Source organism: Coniophora puteana, assembly GCF_000271625.1.
Source record: "Coniophora puteana RWD-64-598 SS2 unplaced genomic scaffold CONPUscaffold_4, whole genome shotgun sequence".
Taxonomy (NCBI): domain Eukaryota; kingdom Fungi; phylum Basidiomycota; class Agaricomycetes; order Boletales; family Coniophoraceae; genus Coniophora; species Coniophora puteana.
In genome coordinates this window covers 1,158,738-1,179,922 of record NW_006913056.1, presented here as the reverse complement: position 1 = coordinate 1,179,922, position 21,185 = coordinate 1,158,738, and the positions used below count along the sequence as shown (strand labels likewise).

General features: G+C 54.1%; 5 protein-coding genes across 5 annotated transcripts; 3 read left to right on the top strand and 2 right to left on the bottom strand.

The window, feature by feature from the left end:
• Positions 1–9: 9 nt before the first annotated feature.
• On the top strand, positions 10–3,083 carry CONPUDRAFT_101428 (OPT oligopeptide transporter). The gene is made up of 13 exons (XM_007768667.1): positions 10–269; positions 328–350; positions 409–516; positions 578–767; positions 824–953; positions 1,005–1,305; positions 1,359–1,807; positions 1,858–2,030; positions 2,084–2,134; positions 2,188–2,262; positions 2,320–2,587; positions 2,638–2,774; positions 2,826–3,083. The coding sequence occupies exons 1-13, from the start codon at positions 227–229 to the stop codon at positions 2,972–2,974; spliced, it is 2,097 nt and encodes a 698-aa protein (XP_007766857.1). The 5' UTR covers positions 10–226; the 3' UTR covers positions 2,975–3,083.
• A 124-nt stretch (positions 3,084–3,207) lies between these two features.
• CONPUDRAFT_52726 (uncharacterized protein) lies at positions 3,208–7,821 on the top strand (the record flags this gene model as incomplete). Its single annotated transcript, XM_007768167.1, has 14 exons — positions 3,208–3,513; positions 3,618–3,658; positions 3,712–3,861; positions 3,918–4,100; positions 4,199–4,307; positions 4,362–4,716; positions 4,770–4,849; positions 4,907–5,544; positions 5,597–5,648; positions 5,699–6,116; positions 6,163–6,796; positions 6,850–6,938; positions 6,983–7,565; positions 7,620–7,821. 14 exons carry the CDS (start codon positions 3,208–3,210, stop codon positions 7,819–7,821), a joined length of 3,840 nt encoding a protein of 1,279 aa, XP_007766357.1.
• A 1,116-nt stretch (positions 7,822–8,937) lies between these two features.
• Positions 8,938–15,795, bottom strand: CONPUDRAFT_81093 (carbohydrate esterase family 9 protein). Its single transcript, XM_007768330.1, has 21 exons — positions 15,064–15,795; positions 14,881–15,013; positions 14,823–14,833; positions 14,755–14,766; positions 14,657–14,708; positions 14,468–14,606; positions 14,358–14,405; positions 14,220–14,307; positions 14,131–14,170; positions 14,000–14,078; positions 13,793–13,946; positions 13,720–13,731; positions 13,064–13,667; positions 12,752–13,013; positions 12,465–12,685; positions 12,233–12,356; positions 10,539–12,155; positions 9,428–10,486; positions 9,259–9,374; positions 9,052–9,208; positions 8,938–8,965 (listed from the first exon to the last, which is right to left on the bottom strand). Exons 1-17 carry the CDS (start codon positions 15,698–15,700, stop codon positions 11,955–11,957), a joined length of 2,817 nt encoding a protein of 938 aa, XP_007766520.1. The 5' UTR covers positions 15,701–15,795; the 3' UTR covers positions 8,938–8,965; positions 9,052–9,208; positions 9,259–9,374; positions 9,428–10,486; positions 10,539–11,954.
• A 376-nt stretch (positions 15,796–16,171) lies between these two features.
• On the top strand, positions 16,172–19,268 carry CONPUDRAFT_71596 (uncharacterized protein; the record flags this gene model as incomplete). Its single annotated transcript, XM_007768250.1, has 8 exons — positions 16,172–17,109; positions 17,186–17,877; positions 17,927–18,022; positions 18,175–18,316; positions 18,367–18,511; positions 18,560–18,721; positions 18,780–19,068; positions 19,123–19,268. The coding sequence occupies 8 exons, from the start codon at positions 16,172–16,174 to the stop codon at positions 19,266–19,268; spliced, it is 2,610 nt and encodes an 869-aa protein (XP_007766440.1).
• A 109-nt stretch (positions 19,269–19,377) lies between these two features.
• On the bottom strand, positions 19,378–21,100 carry CONPUDRAFT_143024 (uncharacterized protein; the record flags this gene model as incomplete). The annotated part of the gene is made up of 7 exons (XM_007768666.1): positions 19,378–20,236; positions 20,289–20,460; positions 20,521–20,561; positions 20,617–20,652; positions 20,706–20,805; positions 20,863–20,966; positions 21,017–21,100. The coding sequence occupies 7 exons, from the start codon at positions 21,098–21,100 to the stop codon at positions 19,634–19,636; spliced, it is 1,140 nt and encodes a 379-aa protein (XP_007766856.1). The 3' UTR covers positions 19,378–19,633.
• Positions 21,101–21,185: the final 85 nt, after the last annotated feature.

The window sequence follows — 21,185 nt, the reverse complement described above, 5'->3', positions numbered from 1 at the left end:
AGGTCCAGTCGGCGACGCCATCGAGCGCAGCGGCTCCTTCCTCGGCGAGAAGGCCGCGTCTGAGAGCGACGAGAAGGTATCCTACGGTAAAGGCGACGTTGAGGCTGTCGCTGAAGTGGACCCCGAGGCCGACGATGATACGGTCCTTAATGACGAGCGCGACATTGTCACACACGTTATCACAATTGACGACGACCCTTCTCTCAACCCATGGACATTCCGCTCCATGTTCATCGGTCTCGGTCTTTCTTGCTTTGGTGGTGTATTAGGTATGTTATCCCCTGACACTCATTTCGATCTCCTGGCAAATGTATTTTTTGTTTACAGCTCAGATCTACTACTTTAAGCCTGTACGTGATGTCCCATAGCCCGCAGGTGTCCTCGCTGATGGTACTTTTACTTGATCAGCAAACCATTCTAGTGTCCCTGATGTTCTTAGGGGTCATTTCTTATGTCATCGGTTTGTTCATGGAGACCTTTATTCCTCGTCAGGGAATGTTCCGCTTCCTCAACCCTGTTGGTATTGTCGTGTTTGCACGGCTAATCCGTCAACTGATATTTTTGGATATTTTATCAGGGGCCCTTCAATAAGAAGGAGAACGCATTTGCCGTCATCATGGCTAGCGCTGCTGCCAATTCTGCACTGGCCACTGAAGTCCTTGCGGTTCAGCGCCTTTACTACAACATCACGCCCAACGCCGGTGCTTCCATCTTCTTGCTTTTTTCTAGTCAACTCCTTGGATATGGCCTCGGAGGCTTGATGAGACGTGAGTAACTGCCGTCTGAACTTCGCAAGATTATAAGTTGCTGAATAATGCCGCAGCAATTCTTCTGTACCCGTCCAAGATGTTGTACCCTGGTGTCTTGCCCCTACTCTCCATGTTCGACGCCCTCTTTGAGGGTGGTAAGGCGGCTCGCAAGAAGCTCAAGGTGTTTTACGTGGTTTTCGCATTGTATGTCCTTATTATCTAGCGTTACAATGATTTGACGTAGAATCCTACTAGCATTTTTATTTGGGAGCTATTCCCAGAATGGATGTTCCCTCTTATAACTGGGTTCTCGATTATCTGTCTTGCGGCCCCGAACAGCGCTGCTGTATCCCGCCTTTTCGGTGGCACGAACGGCAATGAAGGTCTCGGGATTCTGTCGCTCTGCCTCGATTGGCAATATGTTTCTGGGGGCACAAACCCAATGACTATTCCCCTAAAGGCCCAATTCTCCAACTTCATTGGCTACATTTTATGCGTCGCGGTTTTCACCGGCGTATTCTATATGAACATTTGGAAGGCGCAGAATTTCCCTTTCGTATGTTGCCGTCAGTTCTTCAGATGTTCACGATACTTAATCGTAGACCACAGCTTTCTCAATTGCTATTTTACGAAAACGGCACGCAGTACAACCAAACACTCATCTTGAACTCGAACTATGAGGTTGACCCGACTCTTCTCGCCGAACAGGGGCTGCCTTGGTACTCCACCACCTGGGTGGTTAATCTACTGACCACCAACCTCGGCCTTGCTGCTACCTTCACCCACCTGCTACTTTGGAATTTCGATGACCTCCGGTCTGCCTGGAGCTGGGCTACACCCTCGGCCATCAAGCATTGGTGGGCTCATGTCAATTGGAAGTTCTGGCAAAATGATGGCAAGCGAGAGTTCACGACTGAAGAGATCGCCAATCTCGACCCTCACTACCGGGAGATGCTCAAGTATCCGGATGCTCCCAATAGCTGGTACTTTGTCACCCTGATCTGTTCCGTCGTCATCTCGCTCGTTGTCATTTACGAGACCAATTCGACTCTTCCCTGGTAAGTAACTTTTCGAGTCCCAACGTTCCTCGCTAATATGTCTAACAAAGGTGGTCATATGTCGTTTCCGTGCTGCTTGCTACCATCTCTATCCTGTTCTTCGGTGCACTATACGCTATCACTGGCCTTCAGTTCATCATCCAGCCGTTTGTCCAGATGATCGGTGGATTCTTGAATCCCGGTAAACCCATGGCCAACATGTACTTCGTGCTCTACAGCTACAGTAAGTATAAATCATCGTGCTTCCACAGAGCTCATCTCATGTGTTTTCACTAGATTCCGTGTCCCAGGCCCAACTGCTGCTTAGGGACCTGAAGATTGCTCAATGTCTGTTTTACTATGGTTATGACCAGAGCCGCGCATTGACGCAATGCCCATAGATGCTAAGCTCCCCCCTCGGGCCGCATTCACTGCTCAAATCATTGGCACCTTGCTCGGTGCTGTTCTCAACTTCAGTAAGTTCTGGTTGCCTCCACGCCCTGTAAAACTCAGTTAACCGACCGTTTCACCAGTTTTGATGAACTCAATCATCAAAAACCAGTTCGAGATTCTGCTATCTGTGCAAGGAACAAACATCTGGTCAGGTCAGCAGCCTCAACAGTACAACTCCCAGGCAATTGCCTGGGGTGGCCTGAGCCATCAACTCTTCGCCGTTGGTCAGCGTTACCAATGGGTTCCATGGGCATACGTGGTGGGCTTGGTTGTTCCGGTGCCGTTCTGGTTGGTCCACCGCTACTTCCCAAAGCTGAGAGCGGACTACTTGTATACGCCAGTCATCTGGTGAGCTGAATTTCTGAGCATTTGAACAAGTACGCTGACATCGTCGCCAGCTACTACATTAGTTGGCTATGTGTGGGAATCAACTCGTCCATCTTGTCGTACTTCCTAGTTGCATTTGTCTCACAATGGTGGCTTCGTACGCGGTACCCCCGGTGGTTCGCCAAGTACAATTACATCGTCGGTGCTGGTACGCACTCATTTCTTTTTTGTATGTCGCCACACTGAAATATTCTTGCAGCCCTCGATGGTGGTACGCAAGTCATGGTTTTCATATTGTCATTCGCGGTGCAAGGCGCTGCGGGCACGTCCCACCTGTTCCCACAATGGTGGGGTGCTAACCAGAACGGAAACTACGATCATTGCATGCTGCTCAACACTGGTGACTGAGATGTTGGCTTCTTCTACAGTTATATCTGAGGGCTGTACTATACACCAATCGACCGACTCCTGTTCGTAATAAAAGACCTATTAACATTCACTCTATATCTCAACCTCCTATATATTTTGTTGTGATGCGCTGTTCATGTTATCAAACAAAGCTATCGTGACATTTTGCCAATTGCCTCCTTGGAGGTGCCTATTGGTGCGTCCGCCGCGATGTCGAGACGCGCCTCCTATCCATGGACCTGTCGCGACCAGCGTCCTCTCCCGGCCCTCCCTCTCCAGAGCACGTTCCCGAGCGCGATATTGGTGGTATTCCAGCAAGCTTCAGCCTTCTCTCCGCACGTCGGCCTTCATGGGCACCACCACTACCTTCAGATGACCCCATAGCGACTGGTTTGGCTTCCTACCGCGATGTATCCAACCTCTCTGCGCAAGCCGCAGCTGCAGCTGCACCGTCCTCGCTCTCCCCCGATGATGGGCGGAACTTTAGGAGGAATCTACAGATTGACATGAAGGATCTTGTTGGGGATGCCGTTGGCAATGTCAGTCCCTTCTTCATTTCTTTGCTCACATACGGAACATGTCACTCTCAGCCCCGTATTATGACTCAGAAATAATTCTGTTGACTGATACGGCTATGTCGTAGATGAGCATAAGCCCAACGAGCCGAGACGTCGTACTCGCAGCGTAGGTGTCATCCCTCTTTGCATTCTTGGCCGAGGCTACAAAGCAGGCAACAGGCGCCGAGGGTTGTTCATCATTGATCTTGAGGCACCTCTCGAAGTACCTCACTTTCTGCCTCAAGGTGGCACATGGGACGTGGCAGATGTCCAGTGGAACCCCCATAAGTCATTCGCAAAATATATAGTCTCCACATCCAGCGAAAAGTTGTGAGTACACATACCGCGAGTACAACACTTGGGTCGATCTGACATGCAATGCACAGACTGATATGGAACCTTATGCTCGGCGGGAAGACAGCCATTGAACACATCCTTCGCGCTCATTACCGTGCAATCACAGACCTAAATTGGCACACATCAGAACCAGAAACTGTATGTAGCGTTGGCATTGATTCTTGGCTCTGGACCTGGGATTTGAGATCGCCGCGTAAGCCAGCAATGGGTAAGTAATCCTGCCAATAGTCCGCATTATCATCTCAGTGCATCCTGTTATATAGGCTTGTGTGCTTTCAATGGTGGGTGCCTCGAGATACGCACTGCGAAGCAACTCAACATCTGATACAGCTGGTGGCACGCAGGTGAAGTGGAATCGCCATGACTCTAATATCCTTGCATCGTCCCACAACAATGAAGTCCTCATATGGGATAGGCGGGTGAGTGAACGTGACCCTGCCTGGTTCGCCCTTTATGCTGAATTGTCATCATAGAAAGGCTCTGTTCCGATGGCAAGAGTCAAAGCACACAGTTCCAAAATATATGGTATAGACTGGTCACATTCACGAGGAGGAGAAATTATTACGTGCTCTCTGGACAAGACTATCAAAGTATGGGACCTAAACTACCCTGTACGCGAGGAAGGTCAGTACGAACCCAGGACGACTATCACTACCGGGTATCCTGTGTGGCGTGCCCGAGATCTTCCATTCGGGCGAGGAATCTTGTCTTTGCCTCAGCGTGGTGATACAACATTGGAGATGTATGCTGCTGGAAATCCGAACATGCCTATCGAAGTGTTTGAAGGGCACACGGACGTGGTAAAAGAGTTCGTGTGGAGGAAAGGTGGTCTGGGTACGTTCGACGATCCGGACTTTCGATCCGTTCTGATTCCCAGCTAGATGGTGGTGAATACCAGCTCATTACTTGGTCCAAGGATCGTACACTCCGGTTCTGGCCTGTGGACGCAGACATTATGGAGGTGAGCCCGTCGAAGATACGACAGGATCCTCTTGTAGCTAAATAACACGGGCTGCAGAGAGCAGGTCACATTCCTTCAGGAGCAAGCGAATCACGTTTCTTCACCGATTTTGATGCCACACCCTCCACTCGTTTTGTTCCTCATCCTACCACCTTTGAACACCAGCCACAACTGTCTGCACCCATAGGTTCTCGAGCCATCCTTGCCGGAGTCCGCGCAGGGTATCCACACGTCCACCGCAAGACTTCCAATGCTGGGTCGAATTACAACCCAGTCTTGCAACCACATCGTGGCTCAGCCCTACGCGAACGTGGAAACACACTAACAGCGGGGCATATCGCAGGCGCCGTGACGGGCTCCACGCTCACGTTCCAGAATCACCCCCGGGCAACTCCAACGAACCGCAACGGAGGCACGATGTCGCGTGGTGGGGGCATCAACGCGCGAGTGGACAAGTTCGCATGGCTGTCGAGTGTCAAGGTTGGCGAGAAGCGGGAAGACAGTTCGGGTCCGGATAGCGGTGGACCGTCAAGATTGAGCTCGCGGTCGCGGCCCTCTTCAGGGCGAGAGCAGAGCGTAGACAGGCAGGTGCAAGATGACTCGGGGCGCGGACGGAGTATGGGCCATAATAAGAGGAGGCGGAGTGAAAGTAAAGATCGCAGGGAGGGTGAAGGAACCCAGTCGCTGCAGGATGAGTAAGTGCAGTCATGTTAGTTCACTGGGAGCAAACTTAGCTTATTTTCGCAGGATTACCTCTGTGTTGACGAAGTTGACTACACAGAAAGTGAAGCTTGAGAAGGTTACATCATGCTCACTTCATGTCTCCCCTTTGACTAACCATTACCATAGCACGACCTTGCGAAGCGACGAACCTGCACTTTAGGCTTACATGGACCATGGGGAGACAACTCGTCTGTATTCATCCGAGTAACACTCAAGTTTCCCAAGGCGTATCCTGCATCGTCCCACCCAGACGCGACGCCTGAGCTTGAAATGGAGCGAAACCCCCTGATATCGATGCAGACTCGAGCATTCATGCTTCGCCGATTGCGCGGAATTCGCGAGCGTCGAAGACCCTGTCTAGAGGCTTGCCTACGATTCTTGCTCTTTGGAGACGAAGATGAGCATGCAGCGGGGCCGATGCCAATCGAGTCAGAATCTTCTGACGAAGACGGGGAGTTCGAGAAGCCCAAAGATCTAGGGATGATGCGGGTCACGAAGAACATCATGGAACCACGCACCTCACAGGGAGTGTTTGGCCCGAATGGTACGTCACCCCACTGGTTCCTTCAAAGTGATATTAAAGCTACTAGGCGAACTTGTTTGCTTTTTCCGTGCTGCCCCTCGAATGGTGAAAACCTACGGTGGCTCGGGAGGCTCGGGCAATGATCTCCCTGCATCAAACTCTACTGCTGCTGCATCTCGCTCGTCAACCACTGTCCCCCGCATATTCCAATCGCCTGCCCTCCTCTCCGATGCAGTCCGGCGCCTTGGAGTGGCCGCCTCTGACTCTAAGCAGCTCGACCCCTACGACACCAAGCGCAGCGACAAGCGCGACGACCTCGTCCGTCTAATGACGAACCTTCTCACCTTCGCGACGAACGCACGGGGCAAGCCCGGGGAATCCACCGCCGAAGAAGATAGCATATCCAACTACTCCTATATTCCGACGCGCCGTAGCATCCTCGTTCTCAAACGGCCTCCACCGCACGTGTTCAAGATCGACCGGGAAGCTGCTGCAAGGTACGTGTACGAAGCAGAGAGCCTCGCAAAACTTTGCGAGGCAAACGCCAAGGTCGCGAGCGAGTTCGGTCTGTTCCATCATGAGCGTGTGTTTAGCACGATCCGGTCGCTGTTCCCGGCTTCCAAGAAGAAGATCAAGTCGCGGAGGACTAAGTCGTCAACATTCACAAACTGGGGAGTGGCTCAGCAGACCGTTCAGCTTCTGTGAGTAGACCCTTGCAAGCGTGAGGAGAGCCATTGACTTTAGGAATGTACAGGTATCAAGAATTCTCTGTGATGAAGGATGTGCAAATGCTCGCAATGATATCCGTGATCTTGCTTAAAGCCGCACATGTTTCAATTAGTTGTAAGAGTCTGATGTATCTCTGTTCCGTTTTGTGCACCAACAAGCTTTTCACTTTTCAGCTCAGTCGAATAACGACCCAATGTCAGCCATTCCAAAGGTGGAAAACGACTACTTCAGCCTGGCCCGACAGACGGACAACCGAGCTGGGGCCCTCTCACCTGCCTGGCCACGACTGCCATTGATGTCCCCGACCGCAAACATCTTGCCGGCGGCCCCTCCAATCTCGACGTCGAACTCGTCCAAAGGGTCATGGTCGAGCCTGTTCAACACCGGCAGCATGCGGAACTTCATGGCCAACGTGCAAGAGTCCATCGGGACACCCATGGAGCGAGACGCGGCGAGCGCTACGCTGCGTCTGCCGATCCCTGTGCCGCAGCAGAAAGAGCAGAAGGTAGCTGGGTCAGACTCTCCTCGCCGACGGAAGGTGTCCAAGGAGACGACGGCGTCTGTGAACTCGCCGGTGTCAAAGTCGTGGTCCGAAGCGGTTGGGGTGCCGAAACCAGCGTCGTCGGGCATTGGGGGCAACCAAGGGTACCGACCTACTTTTTCGCGGGTTATCAGCCCCAAAAGGACTATACCGGAGAAGAAGTTGGTGATCACTGAAGAAGCTGAGCCTAGCTCGACTCGGTAAAGTCAATGTTTTACTAGTCTGGCGCTGCAGTTAATCGAAAGATATTTCAGCCGTCCGCTAGATGCTCGGATGCTGAAACAGCTCTCATTGCATATCCATGCCTACGCAGAGATTCTGTTCCGGTGGCAGCTGCTGAACAAGCGGACCGAATTGCTGAATGCCGTTCCATCTGGAAAGAAGACATCAAGTGATCTGGTACTGGGTGCGTGCTTACACACGTCGAAAAGTTATCAGTCACAGGATAGAGGCTGACAAGAACGTCAGGTTTCTCTGCGACATGCAATCGCTGCGGGGCTGTGTGCAAGGCGGACATTGACTGCACGGTATGCGGAATGCACCCTGGCAAGCCCCTGTGTACGATCTGCCGGCTGCCAGTGAAGGGTATTTCGCGGAGCTGCACGCGGTGTCTGCACATCAGCCATTTGCGATGCTGGCACAAGGTGAACGCGCAGGCGTGCCCGACGGGGTGTGGGTGCCGGTGCGGTGCGCTACCTGCCATCCAGCTTCGGGCAGCGTGATGGTGCCTGGTGCATACCGGGGTAATGCATGTATATTAATACTGTTTTACCATGTGTCTGTAGATCAGAATAGAATGTAGTTTTGTGGGTTTAGTGTGAGAAGGATGAGTGAGCGCTGCTGACGGTTAGGCCGTCGGTGCCGACTCGGTGTGCGAGCGCGGCGCACACGGCGGCGCTAAGCTTGATCCTAGGATTGATTTGGTGTATCTGCTAGTCATGCTGAAGAAAGCGTGAGGAAGGATCTCGAATCTGTACTTTTCGACGTGGATGAGCGAGTGCTTTGTCTCAAGGCGCAGTTCTGCGTTATCGCACGAGAGCTGGCAGAAGCGGGAGCAGACAACGGAGGCAAATTCGACGATCAGAATCCGGTCGTACGATGAAACAAGATAAAACGAATTGCTCGGCCCTACAATGCCGCCCTGCGCCACCAGATCACTACGTTTACCAACGACTGTACGAGACGGCGTCGGCGGTGGGGAAATGCTCGAGAAACGTGCTGCAAACGAGGGTGGCTCGATGAGATCCCCTGGGTGGTGCAGTGGTGTGCAAGCGAGCGGGGATCACCGACGGGGGGTTCGATGACTGCAGCATGGAGTCGCTGTAAATGTGGACAGCACCGCCATCGCCATAATTAGAAGCTGTACTAATCTTGGCCCACGCGTATCTGAGCGGCTTCGGCTTGGCCGAGGAGTGGTGGATCTTCTGTGGCGCGAATTTGCGGGAGGGACGAAGGGCGCAGCAGCTATCCATAATATCCACATTCCTTTCTTTCTCTGTCTCCTCAACGGACAGCGCACTCTTCTTGTGTGCTGGCAAGAACAAGGCGGACATCCTCGCAACCAAACCAAAGGACGGACAACTGGCAACAATAGTCCGAGGTGAGATTGCCAGAATACAATGCCAATATTGCGATGAATAACATGCTGACAACACGCTCTCCGTTTATTGTCCATCCCTTCTTTAGTCTCGCCCTCATCCAGTCTCCCTTCCTGCTCTCCTCCTCCCCTCCCCCTTCCCCCTTAGACGACCCAGCATGCTCTTGTCCGCCGCCCGGTTGCGGCGCTCCACTCCTCTTCTCCTTGCTCTGGCCTCCGCAGCAGCTGCACGCGACGATGTCCTTTGTACGCCTCCTCTGTCCTCCATCATTCACTGCACTAATCTCTCTCAACAGACACCTCTTCCGTCAGTTATTGTGCTCCACCACAGGAGCTCCTCGTCAGCACCTTCAACATCGTTTACTTTGCAAAAAATCAGTCCGTCTTCTTTGACATCGCAGCTGCCAGCGTCGTACGTCTCCGTTACCTCTTGCCATCTCCTAATCTCTCAATCACCGTGAACAGCAACCAAATGTGAGCGTATCAGCAAACCTGCTGCTCAACGACTATGGCTCCCATCCCTTCAACTACACCCTTCAACTCTGCTCCTACTTCGGTGGCGCCCTCTGTCCCCTCCCCATGTACAATTTCAATGGCACCGACATTATTCCCCTCCCCGCATCACTTGACGTATCCAGCAGAATACCATCCATTGCCTACAGCGTACCTGACCTCGAGGCCTACGCTCAGCTCATGCTCGTCGAGGAAGGCACCGGCAACGTTGTCGCGTGCCTCCAGGCCACCCTCTCCAACGGCTGGTCAATGCACCAGGTCGCCGTAGAGTGGGCAACTGCTGCTCTCGGTCTCCTTGCTCTTCTCTCCGCACTCTTTTACTCTTTCTCGACAGAGTCCCTCGCTCCTTACCGTCTCTTTGATCTCTTCTACCTTTACCAATGGGCTGCCTCTACCGGCTTCCTCGACCTCAACTATTCCCTCGTCTACACTGCTTTCACCAGCAACTTCTCCTGGGCTATGGGCCTCATCCCCGCGTCTGCCACGTCCTCCTTGCAGAATTCCATAAATAACATGCGCCACCTCACAGGCGGCCATATGGCCGACGCTAGCACTGGTTCCTCCTTGGCCTTCACCAATCGGGAAATGAGCCCATATAACGCAATTGTTCAGGAGACACCCGTTGGCGGACAGTCCGGTGCCACCAGTCTCCTCGTTCAGAACAGTCTGGTCAACTATGCGAAATCCACCATGGCCAGCTTTGTTTCTGCTCTCGATAACGTCGGCTCAGGCGCAGGCGAGGTTCAGGGCAACGTTCAAACTGTCACGCCCTCGTCATCCAATGTTTTGGACGCTGGCATTCCCACCTACACCAGCACAGTCGGCGTTGCCGCCGCGAATGCGTTCATGACTGTCTTCCTTGTCGCTCTCATCGTCTTTGTTATCGCTCTGGCTGTCTTGGGCTTGGGATATGCGGTCATATTCCTCCTGAGTCGTAGGAGCAACAGCGAACGGCTTAATGAGTGGAAGTACCGTTACCCTGGATTCGTCCGTGCCTGGTTATTGCGAATTGTAAGTGCTCTGTCTTCAGCCTCGTGATAACGAAACTAATCAAGTGTTTCAGGCTTTGATCGCGTTCACCCCTGTCACTATCTTTGCATTTTACCAATGGACTCTGAAGGACTCTTGGCTATCCGTGTTGCTCTCCGTCATCCTTCTCCTTGTTGTTTTGGGCTACATTTTGTACCCTGCATTCTCTGTTGTGCGCTTGGCGTCGCGATCGACTCCTTACGCGCTCTATTCGCAGTCAAACTGCCTCAACGCGCATGGACCTCTTTATTCGCAATACCGCCCTGATCGGTATTTCTTTACTATCCTCTTACTTATCGCCATGCTCGTGAAGTCGCTGTTCATTGCCTTCGCACATGCCAACGGAGAGGTCCAAGTTATCGTCATCCTGGTGGTTGAGATCATTGTCTTTGCCTGCATCGTCTTCTTCCGTCCCAACAAGACAAGACGCGCCGACGTTCTTTCAAGCTACCTCGCCCTCACTCGCGTCGTCTGTACCGGCTTGCTTATCGCCTTTGTGCAAAAGATCGGGCTGGCTGCGATCCCCCGGGTGGCTGTCGGTCTCGTTATTGCCGTCATCATCTCCATCGCCGTCATTGTCATGTTCTTCAACACGCTCGTCAACCTCGGCCTCCTCCGTCCCTTCCGCCGCGGCCGCAAGCTGACCGCGTCCGACTCCGACCTGGAGAAGCGAGGCGGCGAGTCCGTGGAAGGCTCGCAGTCGCCGCTCACGCGTCCGAACAACCCGGTGCCGCAGCACGACGTGCCTATGGACCAAAGCGAGATGATGGAGAAGTCGCTGCCTAATTCGCCGCAGTACTCGGAGCCCGCGAGCGACTACTCGGCGGCGTCGGGCTCGACCACGCTCGGGTCCGTGCTCCCGCGGCGGTGGTCGTGGCAGCAGTCGCACTCGCAGGGGACGTCGCCGTCCTCGAACCAATTCGTCTCGTCGCCCTCGTCGCCGAACTCCAACCTGGGGCACTCGACGCGGCCACCGACAATTGAGGAGCACATGGCTACGTGACATAGTTTATACTCGCACTGAACAATGCCTGTCCATTTACATACACATAGAGTAGCTTTCACATGCATATTCCCCTTCTCATCTTGCACATACATACTGACTTTCTTGTCGCATCCATCCTGGCTTCGCACTCGCATCACACCGCACCTAGATTCGTCTCTCGGACTACTCGGTAGTAGAAGACCGCCCCACCCTCTGGAAGTGTTCTCGATTTAGCATCGTAGTCTATATACCGTTTCTCAGTAATGTGTGATATCATGGGATCTTTATTCGTATCGAGGAAATATATATGAACTGGACCAAGTATAGCAGAGAATGGTTGACATCACTTCGCGAAGCAGCAATCTCCCAGAAGAAACAATCACGAGTAGCCACGTCAAAAATTCTACCGGCTCCGCAGCACGGGTCCTGTGCGTTCGTGTACAAGGATCGCACCCCGCCATATTCTTAGAGCAAGTCGACGGCCCCCTGCCGCGCGGAGACGACAGCGACGACCCTGCTCGACATGTCGAACATGTCGCCGCCGCGCGTCGCGACCAGGTCGCGCTGTGCCGACGCGACGCTGCCCGTGAGCAGCTCCTCCACGTTCGTCGACGCCAGCGCCATCGCTTCCTGGCGCGACATGCTCCCCGCGGCCTCGTACCACGCCTGCAAACGCAACAACAAGAGACGGCGCATCAGAACGGCAGACAAAAAAGTCATCACGGCGGACGCGTCGCACGCACCCATGCAAGATCGAACCGCGCGTTGCGGGCGTCCCACGCTTCGAGCACGCCGACGCCCACGGTGACATTGTGCTCGATGAGCGTCGAGATCGCGGATCGCTCCGTCAGTGGCGGGCCAGGCAGTCTGCGAAGCAAGCCGTTAGCGTCTACTATACCCATTTTGGCACGCTTCCACTCCACAATCCAATAATACACCGAGCAAAAAGGAAACAGAGAAAGTAAGACGACGCACATCCTCCGGTCCTCCCAGGCGTACGGGAACGCGCGCGCGGGGTTCATAATCACGCCGACGCCGTTCGCGCTGAGCTCGGGCGCGAGCAAATGCGCTTCCGAGGCGCCCGTGACAGTCAGCTTGATGGTCGTGCCTAGTTTCTGCTCGACCTCGCGCTTGAGCTCGATGAGCGTCGCTATGATATCCGCGCTGTGCGCCTCCACCACGAGCGGGACGCGGCCCTAGTACACGTCGCGTCAGCAAAGCTATCGGGCCGTCATACATATTCTAAAAAAATCCTCAAGCACCTTCCGGACCTCCTCGAACCAGAACCCTGCCTCGCCCGCCTTGGAGGACAAAAGAAGCCTGCGCAACGTCCCAATCTGCGTGCTTATACTCGGCGTACCGAAGTGCGAGATCGACATATGCACGCCGGCTTGAGGACGAATCACAGCGCCATCCTGGAGCCTATGCGCGGCGCCAAGCGAGAAGTGCGCGCTCAGCCCGCCCCAGAAGCCTCTGTGGATCGGAGCAGTGATCGCGCTCGTGACGCCAGCACGGTATGCGAGCCTACGCAAAACAGTCAGCACTCACACAAAGAGACATCGGGAGTGTCTCACAGGGCATCCCGTCCACCAAACTGCAACCCGTCAGACGCATGCACCAGCGCATCGTCCCCGCCCGCGATCCTCGGCACAGACGCAGTCAGCGGATCAGTAACGACGCCGTCCTTTGTCGACGGCTCCGAGTCGATCTCCGCGAGCCCCAGAGGAGCGCCAAAGGACACGAGACCGGGTGCGAGAGCGCCGCCTTCCAGGTCAATGGTGTCCGCAGCATCCACACCGCTAACGAACTCGGCACAGGTGGACTCTGGCTTATAACACACCTTCCCCTCGTGCACGAGGACGACGCCTAGCGTGCCATCGTCTCTCATCAGCGAGACCTCTCTAGCCACACTGCCGTCCTCTTCATGAACATAAAGCGACTTGACATTTCTGAACAACACGAAGCCGCTCGTCCGCTTCTTGGGCTCGAGCGGCGGGAGACCTTCGTACTCCACAGCAGCCTGCGCATCCGCGTCAAAGTCGGGAACCTTGGGTAGCTCCTGGAAGACCGCGGGTTTCTCCTGGACATGCGCATCCTTGAGCTGGGAGATGCCGTCGATGAAGACGTGCGTTGGGGTTGCGCCGAGCGCAAGAGGGTGGCTGTCCCACATCACAATGTCTGGAATGGTTCATCAGGCTTCCCCATTCCTATGCACGAGCGGAGCACATACCGGCGTCGTAACCTACAAACGAAACAATAGGCCGTGAGCTAATTTCGGCGTACTTCATATCACTACCACCCACCTTCTTGGATGAACCCAACGCGATGGTCAAGTCCCAGGACTTGCGCCGGAGTGCTCATGACCGAGGCCATCGCCAGATTGTAAGGCATACCGTAATAATACGCCTGTTGGGCTTCATATAGCAGGAAGCGCGAGTTCTGCACGGGATGGTCGCTCTGAATTCGCTAATCAATCTTATGTTCCAAGTAGATGAGAGGAATTTACTCACCTTCATCGCTACTTGAATGCCGTGCTGGGCCAGGACCCTTGGTGCAAACTCGGAGGACCGATATGCCTCTCGCTTGTACCTGAAAATAATTGAATTACTGTATGCGCACATTGTCCTCCGCCCAGACCTACCTAGCATCAGTAGCAAAGAGGGCGACCGCGGGAGGATGTCCTGCACAGCAATGTAAAACACGTTTGCGAGAGAAAAAGATGTACCCTACCATATCCAGTCTTCAATAGGTCAGGCACAAGATAAGCCTCGCTCGCGTGATGAACCGCAGCAATGGGGAACTCGAACTCGTTGGAGAGCTACTAAAGGGTAAGAGTGGCCTGATGCCGCACAAGTAACCTTGACGCACCCGCATCAAGTCATCCAAATCAACAGGCTCGTAGCAGTGGGTGTGGACCTAGAAATGGTATTTCCTCATTAGCAATAGCATATAAGCACGCTAGCTACATGTTATCCAACCTTGACTTTGCCTCTCAGGACATCAACGAGAGACTCCCACTGAAGGCTTTCAGGAAAGTCGCCGATGTTCCTTTCGCCTTGCAGCAGCTTTGAACAGAAGGCATCCTGTGATTCCTTTACTTTGCGAGCTTCGTTGTATCTATTGGTCGCGTTCATATTGGTCTTTAGAGTTTTGCAGAACAGACCTACGCTTGACGGAATGCCCAGACGTTGTCCATACGGGTGTTTGAGTATACACCACCTATGACTCATTAGCCACCGGAAGACAGCCGAGAACCTATACTCACTTGGGTTCTCTCCTACGTCCAGCGTTTTTGTTAAACAGGTGCGTAAGCTAAGAGGTGTTAGAACTTACCACATGCTTGCCTAGAACGACAGTTAGCGCATGCAACGTAGTAATAGGAATAGCTCACTTGAGGTGACGCCAGCGGGGGCGGGCGCCGGTATCAGGGAAGGAAGTGTTGATATTAAAGGGAGGCTCGAGAAGCATGGACGTGGGGGAACGCTCCTTGGTGGTGCGTAGTTTGATGGCGAATGCTTGGCCGCCTGTAAAGGTAGCGTAAGCATACATGATAGTGTGAGGCTGACAACCGTACCGATAACATTAGCAGAACCCGGGAGAACTAGTGAAGTTGTGACACCACCAGCAATGGTTGTGCGGTAGCTGTCGTCGTGAGTGTTCAATCCGTCGAGACTACGAAGCCATGAGACTATGGGACCTTTGATAGAGTTGTCATCCTGAGCGCCATCCAAGGCAGGAGAGGCAGCGTCGCCTAAGTGAGTGTGCATGTCGATGATACCGGGGGTAACCCAAGCGCCGTCTGCGTCAATGACGTGAAGTTGCTTGTAGGACCTGATGAGTTCGCGGTCTACTTTGCCCATGGCCAAGATAAGGCCGCGGTCGAGCAGAAGTTCTCCGCCATTGATAACTTGAGTGCCATTGTGCTGGCCCGTCCAGATGGTGGCGTTGAGAACGAGAGTAGGACGGGTGCCCGGGACAAAGCGGTCCGAGTGAGAGCGGGAGTAGAAGTCGTGTTCTGGACCAGCTGGCCTTGCGAGATAATGGCAGCGTGCAATGTCCTTGAGCAAACGGGGAGATGCGACTTCCTCTTTGTATGTTTCAATTTGGTACAGGGTGACAAAGGTCAGGACAGCAGCCGCGAGGAAGCCGAGGCGGAAGACGGAAGATCGTCTGCGAGGCTGGAGATGGCCTGCGTCATCTTTCTCAAACATGGCTGCCTGGAAAGAAAAACGCGACAGTGACTGACCAGGGACACTCGCACTCTGTCACACACAACTCGGTTCCTGCGCGTGAATGTGGAGGACAAAGTGACAGCAGCAAGGACCCCGGAACAGACGCGTCGGGGTTCCTGGGGTCGTGGATCTGTTTATTACCGGTGTCTAAGCTCAAGCGCGTCGCGTCGCCATTCTATATTCCATCCCCACCCACTCAGTGACAAACGTAAAATGTCACAAAAGTCCAGTGCAAAAGCGCCCAAAGGCAACCGTAAAGTGACTGACTTCTTCACCCGCGTCCCGTCGTCGTCACAACCCCCCTCGTCTCCTCCCCCCACCGGATCGTCGCAAGGGATGGGTCGCACAGATTGTCCAAAAACACTATTCAACTCCCCACAGCCCAACATGAAATCAAAGTCAAATTCATTATCCACATGCACCTCCCTTTCCTCTACTCCCCCGGCTCCCATGTCCCCTCCCCCCTCCAAACAGAAATCTCGCATCGCCCCTAACGACAACAATTCTGCTCACCAAGCCAGGCGCCAAACGCGCGAGTCTGCGGACAGCAAGGTTTCTCTCAAGCGCCCACACTCACCTGACTCCTCTGTGCATCTATCCCAGCCTCCCTCCAAGGCTCCCACCAAACGCAAGAAGCAAGACCACGCCTCACCTCAAGTAAATGGAACTGCCTCCAACTCTCCTGAATCCGAGGCAATAAATATCCCTTCAAACTCTTCCTCAACCCTAACAAGTGGCAGTCTACTTCCTCGCTCCTCCACCTTGTCTCGCCTGAGCCCCTTATCCTCGCTCACTCGGTCCAGTCCTGTCACGAACCCTTCTGTAGTCTTGAGCAGCCAATCAGACGAGCACGATATGACCATGACTCCAAGGCAACCCAAGATGAAATCCATATCCGAAGTCACCAACTCCGTCACCAAATGGCGCGACGATGCTGTAGAAGACGACGACAAAGTCCTCACCTCAAGCACTTCCCGTGACACAGAGATGGTCGAGGCTGACCTTCAGGGCACTCCTTCTACCGACCCTCCCAACGTTCCTCTAACACCCCTCACCGACCCCGTCTCCCTTCCATCTGAACCCGACATGGGCTCAGACCTCCCGAGACTCTCGACCAGCCCAGAACCCGACGTCCGTGCCCAAGCATCTGCTGCTCCCGCATCCTCCTTGCCTTCTCCACCGGAGACTCGGGCCGCTGACTCGAGTTCTGACGCGGGCAATGATGCCGCCGACATCATTGCCCAGATTAAAGCCAGGGTGTACGCCGCTGGTAACTCGAGCGACGATGAGAAACAAAAAACCCTTGAGCTTAGAGATCTATCTGACAGCGATGAGGATTCTGACCTCGATCTGCCTGCCTTTAGAAAGAATAATGGCAAAGGCAAGAGGTAAGACACAATTTTTAACAGTATGTCCTATACGAAGCTGATCTATGACTTGCAGCGTGGCTTTTCGGAATACCAGGTCCGGCGCTTCTTCTCCTTCAGCATCCTCATCCCGTCTTCGCCGGTCTAGTAAGAAAGCGGAATCGACCTCATCTGGCTCTCGCTCGCCTTCTCCATCCGCTGGACGCCGCGTCTCGGGCCGCGTCCGCAAAGTGGCAGGAAAAGCTCCACAGCCTCTGACCCAAGCCGCGATCGAGGCCACCGAGAAGGCCCGCAAGAAGGCTCACAATCCCCTAGAAGCGCTTCTACGGGAGAAGCGGTCCGGTCAGCGGCGCGGCATCGACGCCGACGCCGTCCGCATGGCAGACGAGGCCGTCATGAACAAGGACAAGTACCTAGACTTTGACGAGGACGCAGACTTCGGCTCGCCCGCGAAGAAGAAGCTCAGGGCGCCTTTCCCGCTGCTCTCCCAGGCTGATGGTGGCGCGAGTGACGACGAGCAGGTTGTTGTCGGCAATCGCGAGACCAAGTTACTCGGATCCAGAGCTGGCGATGCCATCAATCAGATTCTGTTCAAGGATAAGGCGAGCAAAGGCAAAGAGCGTGCGCGAGAGCTTGCAGAGCTCAAGGCCCATGGTGTCGCATTCTGGGGGCGCCCTCACAACAATGCAGATATGGAGGTTGACACAACGCGCGTGCAAGACCTCTTTGCAGATGGTCGCGACTCCTGTCATATTATCGCGCGGCTTCATGAATTGTATGTTCGTGGAGGTAAGTCCTAAACATGAATAACATTCGCACGCTTTGCTCATTCTACCAGACGTGCAGAGGCTATCAATCTTCCTTGGTGCTGGAGCACTCAACATGCTGAGTCCGGCGGAGCTGAACTTGGTCATTCCTTCCATATTCAAATTAGGTACGTGATTTATTAGCGACTTGCGTATTCCCTGGTTAAACGCCACACGGTAGCCATATCATCTGCGGATGAAGCTTCCGAGGCCGCCTTTACCGCCCTTTGCAACTTGTATTCTAAGCGGTTGACCTGCATGGTCTCGTTTGCTTACGTAGTGGATTGTCTATCGGCTCTTGGTGCGCGTAAAGACGTTTTGCAAGTACAGGGATGGTCAAGATCTACTGTGCAAAGAGCAGATGCCGACACGCGGGATCAAACTCTTGGCAAGCTTCTGACTTTGATCACGGCTGCTGCTAGGTACTAGCCATCTACTTGCGTGCTCTCCAAAACGCTGACATAGATATCAGGACGGATTCCGTACCATCATCTGATCTACCCGACATGATATTGGCGCTGATTCTGGTGGGACTCGACACGTCGACCTCACACGACACAAGGATCCAGCTCATCTCTGCGTTGGATGCGCTTTGTCGATCGATCACACTGGCCGTGGTATGTTTTACCGCTCCGAGGAAACCATGATCTCATTTTATCCGCTAGGAATCCACTGTCTACAACAAGCTCCAAACGTACATCAGGCAGCTGAACCCAACAAACAAGGCCTATGCTGTCTCGTTGCTTGCCAGCGGTAACGGACGAGCGCGGTACTTTGCTCAATGGCTAGCCTACAGCGCCCTGGTCAAAGCGCCTGCGTCTTATTCCGTGCGTATACCACTTCCACGCAGCACGCCACAAACACTCACCTAGCCACGTAATCCAGGACGACGATCTGCCGCCTCTCAACGACCTCGTCTCGCTCCTGACAGTCGACGCCATGTTTGACGTTGGAAGCGACGACATCGACTACGACGTTCTCCAGCAATACGTCCATCTGCTGGACATGTGGCTCGTCGACATCCAGGCCTACGTCGCGGAGGAAAAGAAGATGCAGCCCGCAACGCCGTCGGCGTCCATGGCCGCCATCGAGGACTCGCCGTCCAAGCTGCGGAGGAAGGAGCCGCCGCTCACGTTCGTGCGCAGTGCGCTTGACGTCATCCACGGCAGGATTGGTATGTCGTATATACATGGAATAAGGTGGCTGACGCTGATGGTCATTCGTGCAGTCGACACCCGCGCCGCGCATCTCGAGCGGTCGCGCACGAAGGCGGCGCTGCAGCGCCTCTCCATGCGCATCTACTACCAGCGGAGCGCCATGTCCAAGTCTGGCCGACCCGACCTCAAGGTTTATTTCTCTCCGCGTAAAGAATAAGCGTGCCTTGCCTCGGCCCATCCTCGGACTTCTACTCGTTGGCTTTTTGAACACTTCTAGATGCTGCCTACCGCTTTGTCGTGCTACCCACCACTCTACTCCCGTTCCTATTCGTTCTCCAATTACGCGTCTGTTATGTCTGTTATGTTCTTGCTAATTGCATGGATACCTACTGCTAAATTTGTTAGTTTGTAACCTATTCGTCATTATACGCGCCCGCCATGGTATTGATATCGATATTGTAACGTATACATAGCTATAGTGAATATTGCTATCGCGCAGCCTCACGTACTGTACAGGATAATCCAGCTCTTGTTATTGTACCTTCTAGATCCGTTAGAGTAAAGACGATCCGACAATAGTAGCTAAGGCCTGTTTATTAGATTTTTGGGCGCGCCAAAGCTAGATGTCGTTGGTCTCTCTGGGTCTTTGGGCGAGTCGATTTCTTCGGCGTCGTCGGGCGGGTTCAGGTCGAGCTCGATGTCCCATGCCGGCGACGGAGCACGGGCAGATTTTGGCCTAGGTTGGGGCTTTGACGACGCTCCGGCGTCGCCGCCGCCTGTGTCCCTTGCTGGCGGCGGAGAGTCCAGGTCGAGCTCGATGTCCCAGACAGGACTGGGTGAGCGGGGCGGTCGCGGTCGCGGAGCGCTAGACGCCGTCGATGGACCTGCCTTTGAACTCGATGAGGACGCCGCCGCTGCAGACACAGGCGGCTGCTCTGTCCCTCCCTTGCGAGTCGGCTCAGACGCGCCGCCCTCCTCGCCGCTGACGCGCTCGGTGACGGCGAGGCTCTGCGAGGTGGTCGTGAACGTGGCGCTCGTCGCCTTGTTCTTGAACGGCCGCTCCAACGCGTCCTTGATCCGGCGCACTTTGACCTGGCCGAAGCCGGGCAGAGCGAGCAGCTGGTCGGACGGGGTGCGCGCAATGTCTGCGAAGCTCTGTGTTCCGTTCGGACAGAGCGTCGTGAGCTGGAGCCAAGGCTCCCGCAAAGAGATTAGAGGGAAGAAGAAGGGGACGTACACCGACGGAGGTGCGGAGCGTCTCGACGTCCGTCTTGTTGACCTTGTTGATGCTCGTGAGCGCGGCGCGGAGGACGGAGTCGTAGTCCTTCTCTGCGCGCTCTTTGATGAGGTCTGGAGGCTTGTGCTCGAACTGCTTGAAGGTGGAGAGGTAGTGGCCGGCTTCGTCGAGACTGAAAGGTGAAGCGTCCATGAGTCACGGGAGTGAATAGGAGGAGGGCAGAGTGACGGACCTCCACGCTACGATGATGGTGATGTTGTTGATGAGACATGTCTAGAGTATTATTTGGCTGGTCAGGGTGTATGTCAGTGCGGGCGAATATACATACCTTGGTCAACTCCCGTATTGGATCTTGATGCTCCGACTGCAAATAACAAGTCAAACTGGCGCCAACACAAGAGAATACTTGCTACTTACGACATCGCACATGATAAGTAGTATACGCAAGTTGAAGGCATGGCCGAGTTTCTCAATCCTCGCGTGTATGTATTCGGGGTGCAGTCGGTGGTATTTCAAGCTGGAAGGAAGGGGTGAGGGATGAACACGGTGAGGGCTAGTGGATAGTAGAGGTTACCTGAGGTATAACACGCAAGTAGTCCTGCCGACTTGGAAGTCTGGGACGATTTCGCCAAATTGTTTGCCAACATTGCGAATGCACTCTAACAGGGGGTTCAATCGCTACGCTATCCGTTGAGCAATGAGCAGAGACAGGGAAAATAAATAAAGACCTGGTTGGGGTTAATGATGATGTTGTTTCCAGAGCCTGGGACGACGACTGGAGGTTTGTCGCGGGTGGCCTGAGCTGTGGACATGGCACACGTGGGGAAGACGCGTCTTTCAATTAGCCCCGCGTGACGCGCTCTTTGCCTTTGTTCCCACGCCTGTCTCCGCCAAATG

Bases quoted from the DNA above. Each gene is read 5' to 3' on its own strand.
- CONPUDRAFT_101428 (XM_007768667.1), top strand. From the start codon at position 227: ATGTTCATCGGTCTCGGTCTTTCTTGCTTTGGTGGTGTATTAG. The intron at 1,808-1,857 runs GTAAGTAACTTT...TGTCTAACAAAG, and splicing joins ACCAATTCGACTCTTCCCTG to GTGGTCATATGTCGTTTCCG. The intron at 2,031-2,083 runs GTAAGTATAAAT...TGTTTTCACTAG, and splicing joins CTTCGTGCTCTACAGCTACA to ATTCCGTGTCCCAGGCCCAA.
- CONPUDRAFT_81093 (XM_007768330.1), bottom strand. From the start codon at position 15,700: ATGTTTGAGAAAGATGACGCAGGCCATCTCCAGCCTCGCAGACGATCT. The intron at 13,947-13,999 runs GTGAGTAAATTC...TAGCGAATTCAG, and splicing joins GCATTCAAGTAGCGATGAAG to AGCGACCATCCCGTGCAGAA. The intron at 13,014-13,063 runs GTGAGACACTCC...TGTTTTGCGTAG, and splicing joins TTTGGTGGACGGGATGCCCT to GCTCGCATACCGTGCTGGCG.